Below are 8,524 nucleotides of genomic sequence, written 5' to 3' on the forward strand. Positions count from 1 at the left end.
GTTTTGGTTAGTTATATCTAGTGGTTGATGGTTTGATTATATTTGTCACTTTATGATGTAATATGTTGTTTGGATGGTAAAAAGGTGTTGATATACATATAATAAAGTGAAATATGGTAATAATATTGTATTATGGATAGTAAAAAAAACAATGGTATTGTATTACGGATGGTAGGAGGTAATGGTAGTGTAGTATGGATGGTATGATAGATGAAAGGGAATGTATATTCAAAGTGGTGTACTAAAACACGTTATAACATGTTTATATATATATATAAATGCACATGTGCATTTCTAGTGTTGTTAATGTTATAACAAGTTCATACATATAGATGCATGTGTGCATTTCTATTATTGTTAATGTAAAAAGTAGTGTATTATGAATAGTAGTGTAAATGAAAGTGCAATTGTCTGATATTTGTAATGAATTACGGAATTTGTCAAAGAAACGATACAAGTGTACATGTGCATGGATAACTGTTACTCGAAAAAAAATTTTGATTTTTTTTTATTATTGACGAAATATAGCGATTTTTCCAACCAAAAAAAACATTTTTTGGGTGTTTTTTAGTTTTTTTAGGTATTTTTTGATTGTGTTCACATTGGTTCTCGCGGTTCTCGTAATAAAGTGTAATTCCTAACGGATCCTTTTCCTATATATATATATATATATATTATGCAAATCATTTGAAGAGGAAATGAAGGAAAGAAAAGGTATGGCTATTAAAAGATAATTTTTGTGTAGGTTAGTATAAAATCAAATTGATATTATTCCACTTATAAAGAAGCAACTTCTTAGTGCATCATGAGTTGTAAAGTGTGCTTTGGGTATTTTTCAAAAAAAAAAACTTGATTTTTTAGTTTTAACCCAAATGTTTTTATCTTTTTCAATTTTAACCCTACATAATTTGTTTTTTAACTTTAACCCAAAACTTTTCATTATTTACAATTTAACTTCACAACTTTTGTAACTTATACTTTTCATCTTTCGCAAATTTTCGTTTTACGTATAGTTCTAAATTTTTCGAGTTAATACGACGCAACGTGCATGTGTGGTTCAACGTTTTTACCGCTATTTTCCCATGTTTGTTAGGTTCGTCGCAACACGCATACCCTACGCCGAGTCAGTGTCGGTGGTCGATGACGGTTGTGTGACATTAGTACTATTTGACACCGTTTTACGCCCCGCCGTAACGCGGGGTGTGCTTTGAGGGGTTTTCAAAGAAGAAGGGTTATGCATATGGTTGTCGTAACGTTGGCTTTGGGGGTTTTCCAAAAAAAATTGATTTTTTTTTTTACTTTTCACCCAAAAGTATTTATAAACGCAACGTGCATGTGTGGTTCAACGTTTTTACCTCTATTTTCCCATGTTTGTTAGGTTCGTCGCAACACGCATACCCTACGCCGAGTCACTGTCGGTGGTCGATGACGGTTGTGTGACATTAGTATTATTTGACACCGTTTTACGCCCCGCCGCAACGCGGGGTGTGCTTTGGGGGTTTTCAAAGAAGAATGGTTATGCATATGGTTGTCGTAACGTTGGCTTTGAGGGTTTTCCAAAAAAAAAATTGATTTTTTTTACTTTTCACCCAAAAGTATTTCATAAATTACTTTTAACCCAAAACGATTTGTTTTTTTACTTTTAACCACAAACTTTTTATCTTTTGTAATCTATCTTCACAATTTTTTTTTACTTTGAACTTTGGTCCTTTATAGTTTTCATTTTTCGCAAATTTTTCGTTTTATGCTTCGTTCTATATTTTGTGACTTAACACATCGCATCGCATCGTGCGTCTTTGGTTTAACGTTTTTACGTTTCGTTCTATATTTTGCGAGTTAACACGATGCAACGTGCGTGTGTGGGTGAACGTTTTACATCGTCTATTTTTTCCCGTTTCACAGGTTTAACATAACGTGCAGGTTCTAGATCGACTTAGTTATAACTAAAGAATCCCCGCCGCATTGCGGCGGGTCGAAATTCTAGTTTATCATCACTTTATGAGTTTTGTCAGGAGTTCCCCTTTTTACATTCACGTGATACGCTTATGTTATGGCATGTAAATTTTATTAATTAATTAGCTCATATAGAGAAATTAAAGATAGTCATCTTATTAATTTGAATTTGAAAAATAAGATTGAGAAATAAAAGATAGTTATCATATTAATTTGAATTTTATAAATAAGATTTGTATTAAAAAATAATTAAGTAGAGATAATTGGGTAAAAATATATTTTAGGCCGGAAAACCACACAAAAGTCACCCCATAGAGTAACATGTGTCCTCCGTTTAGTTTCTTTAATTATATGTATAGATAGATTTATGAGTCAACGCCCTGCTGGCGGTATGCGCATATAATGTATTATATATGTGTGGGCGCTCGGGGGGCAAAAGTGTAAGTGCACTAATTTTAACGTTATTTTACTTATTTTCGTGAAAATAACGTTAAAAGAGGGGGATGGTTAATCATGCATCATGTGGTGGCGTTGATAGCCGAAGACAAGGGAGTACATGCACTGATCCGCCTTTGTCTTAATTGCTGAGTGTTATGTGCCTTATGTCCAAGGCTTGATGCAAAACTACTATCGAGCCGGGGGTCTCACTGGAAGCAGCCTCTCTATTCCTAACGGGTAGAGGTAAGGCTGTCTACATCTTACCCTCCTCAGACCCTACCTTAGCTTTGCTATTGGTGGGATTTACTGAGTATGATGATGATGATAGATAGATAGAAGATTTATGAGTGGACCTGTAAGAGAGATAACAAATTCGACAAACGTGTACAACATTTTTATGCGTATACCACAAGCGACTTCCATTTTAACTCAACTTGGATGATTAACTATTTCAATAGACTATAACGTTTTTTTGGTTTCACCCATGCTTGTGACTCCTATACTTTGGGGGCCTTTTACGCGCAATATCATTGAACAATGCAAGCATATAATATCCTTCGAAAAGACAAAAGTGTAAGTCACCAATCATCTCAATTAATGTTTTTTTAAATCGACAAAACCAAGAACAGTTTGCCTATTTAAGTGCACATCACTATGCTTTTGGTTTGGTCAGAGCCCTTTGGAGTCTGTTCTAAACCTCCAACAGAAAAAAACCCTAGAACAAACTTCAATCTCTCAATGGCTCCTGGTTTCTTGACAAACCCACTATATAAAGAACAATTTATGAATCGTTTTAAATTGGGTGTCAATGGAATTGATCCAAGATTCAAAGCTGGCTGCAACAAACGAAAATCAGAAGTTTTTCATGATCTGGATACTACTGGTTTTCTGGAAAAAGATGATCAAGAAGATGATGTTCAAAATCTTGGTCAAGATCTATCGATCTCGTCCATCTATTCACGACATAATATGTCGGTTTTTGATCACTCGAATTCCGCTTGGCAGCTTGGATGTTTGTCCAATAACTTCATGAAAAGATCAAAAAGCATGCCGGAATCAAGTTTCAATGATCACGGGTTGTTAGATACAATACATCGAAGCAACAGTACAAGCAGCATACCGAAACTTGGGTTTCGTGACCATATTTGGACGTATACGCAACGATACTTGGCAGCCGAGGCTATCGAGGATGCGGTTTCTGAGAATGGGACTCCCAAGGATGAAGGAAATAAGGACGGAACACATCTTGTGCGGCTGCTTGTCTCGTGTGCAGAGGCGGTTGCTTGTCGTGATAAAGCACACGCTTCGAATTTGTTGGCTGAGCTTCGTAGTAATGCTCTCGTCTTTGGCTCTTCTTTCCAAAGGGTGGCGTCATGTTTCATGCAGGGGCTTACAGACCGACTGACATCCATGCAACCGCTTGGTGCAGTTGGGCTGGTAGCCCCTACAAAAAACATGAACACAATTGCGTTAGACAAAAAGGACGAGGCATTACGCCTTGTTTATGAGACATGTTTACACATTAAATTCGGTCATTTTATTGCCAACGCAACAATATTGGAAGTCTTTGAGGGAGAGAAGTATGTCCATGTTGTGGACCTAGGTTTGACACTAGGTCTACAACAAGGACATCAATGGCGTGGGTTAATTGAGCGTCTGAGTCAGACTCACACCCCACGCCGCCTTAGGATCACTGCAGTTGCAATTGGTCCTTATGTCAATCAGTTCGTTACCATTGGTAACGAACTAAAAGTCTATGCCTTAGAAAAAGACATAGACTTTGAGTTTACTATTGTGGAAAGTAGTTTGGAGAATCTTAAACCGGGGGACATTAAGACCTACAAAAATGAGGTCTTAGCGGTAAACAGTATTCTCCAACTTCATTGTGTCGTAAAAGAGAGCCGAGGCGCGTTAAACTCAGTTCTACAAATAATCCACGAGCTTTCCCCTAAAGTCTTGATCCTTGTGGAACAAGACTCGAACCATAACGGACCGTTCTTCTTAGGCCGGTTTATGGAAGCACTACATTATTACTCAGCCATTTTCGACTCACTTGACGCAATGTTACCAAAATATGACACTAAACGAGCCAAAATCGAACAGTTTTACTTTGGGGAAGAAATTAAGAACATTGTGAGTTGTGAAGGGCCAAACCGGGTGGAAAGGCACGAGCGAGTGGATCAATGGAGGCGTAGAATGAGCCGGGCTGGATTCCAAGGTTCGCCGATCAAAATGACGAATCAAACGAAACAATGGCTCGAAAAGCTCGGCATTTGTGAAGGGTACACTATTGTTGAAGAGAAAGGTTGTTTGGTTCTCGGTTGGAAATCGAAGCCGATTGTGGCGGTTTCGTGCTGGAAATGTTAAGCTGGATTTCTTTGCATCTAATAAAACCTTTGTCCTTGAGGACTTTAGGTGGCGGGTATCGCATAAAATTTAATAAGATCACGAAAAACTCATCTCTAATCATGGATTTATTGAGATGTAGCATCCGATATCAATGGTGAGAGTGTTGATTTTGGGGGTGAGAGAAATAACATTTGTTATCAAAGTAAAATTATGTTTTATATTGGTTAAATATAAAAGTTTAAGTTGATTTGAGTTTATATTTTATTGTCACTAAAACGACCACAAATTATGTTTTATATTGGTAAAATATGAAGGTTTAAGTTGATTTAAGTTATATTTTATAATCACTGAAACATCCACAATAAAGAAATATACAAGGAAATTAAAGTTCACTCCTTGTGCTATGCCAACAAGTAGGGCTGTAAACGAATCGAACGTTCAGCGAACAGTTCGTGAACCGTTCGGCGGGAAGTTCGTTTATGTTCGTTCGATTAGCTTAACGAACGAAACGAACAAAAAATTTCGTTCGGTTAGCTTATCGAACGAACACGAACATAGGTCTCGTTCGTTCGACTGCGTTCGTGAACGTTCGGTAACATGTTCGGTTACGTTCGTCCGTGTTCGTTTGATTATATTAAAAAATAATAAATAATAAACCTTTTATCTAAACATATTGAAAACTTGAAACCCTATTTTTTTCTAATTTAGCTAAAATTTGGACATGCAAAGACATTTTTGGAGATAATTATGTCTATGTTAGTTAAAGTTGATTCATCGTTTGGTGGTGTATTAGACTTCTTGTGTTTTGATTTATCATTTGATTGTCGTATTTAACTACTTATATCCAATGTTTAAGGATAACAATATTTTTATTTTTTTGTTTTCAAGTTAAATGTTCGTTTGCGTTCTTTTTTATTTGCTTGCGTTCGTTTGTGTTCTCTTGCATTCGTTTGTGTTCGAGACGAGCGTTCACGAACTGTTCGTGAACAACTGAATTTCCTTAACGAACGAACATGAACATAAACTTATGTTCGGTATACGTTCGTGAACAGTTCGCGAACATGTTAATTTTCTTAACGAACGAAAACGAACATGGCCTTCTTCGTGTTCATTCGATTCGTTTACAGCCCTACCAACAAGAGGTTGGGTATGACTAATTTCAATCTAACATCACACATAAAATAGAACATATTGCAAGCATTACTATCAAACCTAATTATACAAGGTTGTGCAAATGCAGGTCTATTTGAATAAAAATTATATCGAAAGCATGCTATGATGGTATATTCAAAAATTTAAAAAAAACATTGTATATTAAAAGTTATAGAGTAAACTGCCATTTTAGTCTCTGTGGTTTGGCCAGTTTTGCCATTTTAGTCCAAATCTCAACCTTATTACATCTGGGTCCCTGTGGTTTGTATTTTGTTGCCATTTTAGTCCAAAACTCAAAATCTCTCATTTTTTACTGTTTGAACTCCCCTTTTTTGTCTTTATCTGCAGGGGTAGTTTGGTCATTTAATGTTCATTAAATCAATCTATTTATTAAAAAAACCCACATAAGGTGGATTTAGAACATTAAATGACTGTTATACATCGGAGCACCATAAGTTCCGGTTACAGGCACCTGTCGGCATATTAACAAACAAAAAAACTTCAGTTTAACCATTACAATGGTTATAAAAATTGCCTAACAATAACAGATACAATCAAATGCTAATGGATTCTTGATTCCTGCTTAGAAATACATGAAATTGGGGCATAAAACGAATGCATCTAAATCAGAACAACACGACAACTTATCCAACAATGGCAAAGAACTTACCTCGGAGATAAGCTCCGTATCAAACGAATGCAGATCTAACAAGCCAGGACTAAATCCATTGTTGTCATCACCGCCACCGTGCTTCTGTCGCGGTGGCGTCAACGCCTCAGCAAACAAATCACTCCCACCGCTCAACGATCTTTGCACACCAACATTCCTACTACTATTATCATACATTCTAGCACCTTGATAACCAAAGGCCTACAATCCAAATCAATCACAAATCAAATTCATAACCCTAACCTACAACAACAAACAACAGATCTAAACAGTATTCGAACAACTAAACAATTCAAACAACAAATAAACATTAAAAAACTGAAAAATTTACTAACAGAAGAAGCGTTGGAAGGCGGTTGTAGCCACCGGCCGTTAGCCGACGAAGATGTGGCTTCCAAAAAGTTATCGGAGTATTGCCGCTGGTGATGAACTCCAGATGCACCGGATCTTTGACTTTGACCGTGTCTACCTACCGCATTCATCCTGTGTTTATTCAAACCCTAGATTTTGCGTTGAATGTTTCTCTCTCTAGAAACACAGTTGTTTAAATTCTTTGCAGACAATGAGAGGTTCTCTCTCTCTCTCTAGAATAACATGAGAGATATTTATTAATTCATTTATTAATAAATAAATTGATTTAATGAACATTAAATGACCAAACTACCCCTGCATATAAAGACAAAAAAGGGGAGTACAAACAGTCAAAAATGAGGGATTTTGAGTTTTGGACTAAAATGGCAACAAAATGCAAACCACAGGGATCCAGATGTAATAAGTTTGAGATTTGGACTAAAATGGCAAAACTGACCAAACCACAGGGACCAAAATGGCAGTTTACTCAAAGTTATATTAATAGTAAAAAATTGAACATATATTATATTTGATATGAAAGCGCAAATAAAACTAACCACTTCGCAACAGTATGGTATAGTCGGACTGTAAGAAAACACTATATTTTAAAAGTTACAAGAGAAATACAAAAGAAAGCCTAAATGTATTATAAAAATAAAAGGGTTATTTGATTTTATCACTCCTAACTATTAGGTATTGGCTGCTGCCACTCCCAACTATCAATTTGACTCCCACCACTCACAACTTAACATTCTGTGTGTTGTGTCACTCCTGAGTTAACCAGCCACTAACCACGTTAACCACGTTAGTTTTTCTATCCTACATGGCTGTTTTATCCAACGTGGCAAGAGACGTGTATATGGAGCAATTATAACCATTTAAGTTCAAATATAACCCATTATTTTTCCACCCGTCCAATTATAAAATAGGACATATTGCTAACGTTACTATCAAACCTAATTATACAAAATTGTGCAAACGCAAGTCTATTTATATATACTATAATTTTTAACACTCTTAGGCATTGAGTTGTATGTTAGGCTTATATGGTGTTTTCTTTGACACATAGCTGTTGCATGTCCATCTCTTATATTTATGAGACAGTTGTCTCTTTTCGGTTTTAAAACCCTCATAAAAAGCCATTGTCTCTTCATCATCTTCTCAGCTCTTTCTCTCTCTAAAAATCTCTCTCTAAATTGCATGCTTTCTCCGACGACTTTTTGTGTCTCACCATTTACAGACCTTATGTGGTCTTATTTTATAGAGAGTTTCCAGAGAGAGAAACTGACATGGGGTTTCTAGAGAGAAAAACTGAGTGAGATGGGTGTTGGCTTTATGTTGCCGGCGGCCTTCCGGCCGTACATGGTAGTGACGGAGCTGCGCATTCTTTTATACATCTCTCTTTTCTGTAACTGCTTTACGCATTGTGCTGTTGTACTTTTGGCTTATTTGGTGTTTCGGTTACGAAATACCTGTCTTTGGGGTTTTAAAAACATAAAGAAAGAGAGACGGGGGGTTGCATTATCGTTACAGGCGGCTGGCTATCCGGTCGTCTATGGCGGTGGCATACCTTTGCGGCCTTCTATCCCTCTCTGTGTTGTGTTTAACTCA

At 36.5% G+C, this 8,524-nt stretch overlaps 2 protein-coding genes across 2 annotated transcripts; one reads left to right on the forward strand and one right to left on the reverse strand.

Annotated features, from left to right (window-relative positions):
- The first annotated feature begins 3,053 nt into the window (after window positions 1-3,053).
- Window positions 3,054-4,997, forward strand: LOC110939325 (GRAS family protein RAD1). The gene has a single exon (XM_022181018.2). The coding sequence runs from the start codon at window positions 3,130-3,132 to the stop codon at window positions 4,756-4,758; it is 1,629 nt and encodes a 542-aa protein (XP_022036710.2). The 5' UTR covers window positions 3,054-3,129; the 3' UTR covers window positions 4,759-4,997.
- A 1,294-nt stretch (window positions 4,998-6,291) lies between these two features.
- Window positions 6,292-7,136, reverse strand: LOC110939326 (kinesin-like protein KIN-13B). Its single transcript, XM_022181019.2, has 3 exons — window positions 6,898-7,136; window positions 6,563-6,763; window positions 6,292-6,364 (listed from the first exon to the last, which is right to left on the reverse strand). The coding sequence occupies exons 1-3, from the start codon at window positions 7,042-7,044 to the stop codon at window positions 6,308-6,310; spliced, it is 405 nt and encodes a 134-aa protein (XP_022036711.1). The 5' UTR covers window positions 7,045-7,136; the 3' UTR covers window positions 6,292-6,307.
- Window positions 7,137-8,524: the final 1,388 nt, after the last annotated feature.

Source organism: Helianthus annuus, chromosome 5, assembly GCF_002127325.2.
Source record: "Helianthus annuus cultivar XRQ/B chromosome 5, HanXRQr2.0-SUNRISE, whole genome shotgun sequence".
Classification (NCBI taxonomy): domain Eukaryota; kingdom Viridiplantae; phylum Streptophyta; class Magnoliopsida; order Asterales; family Asteraceae; genus Helianthus; species Helianthus annuus.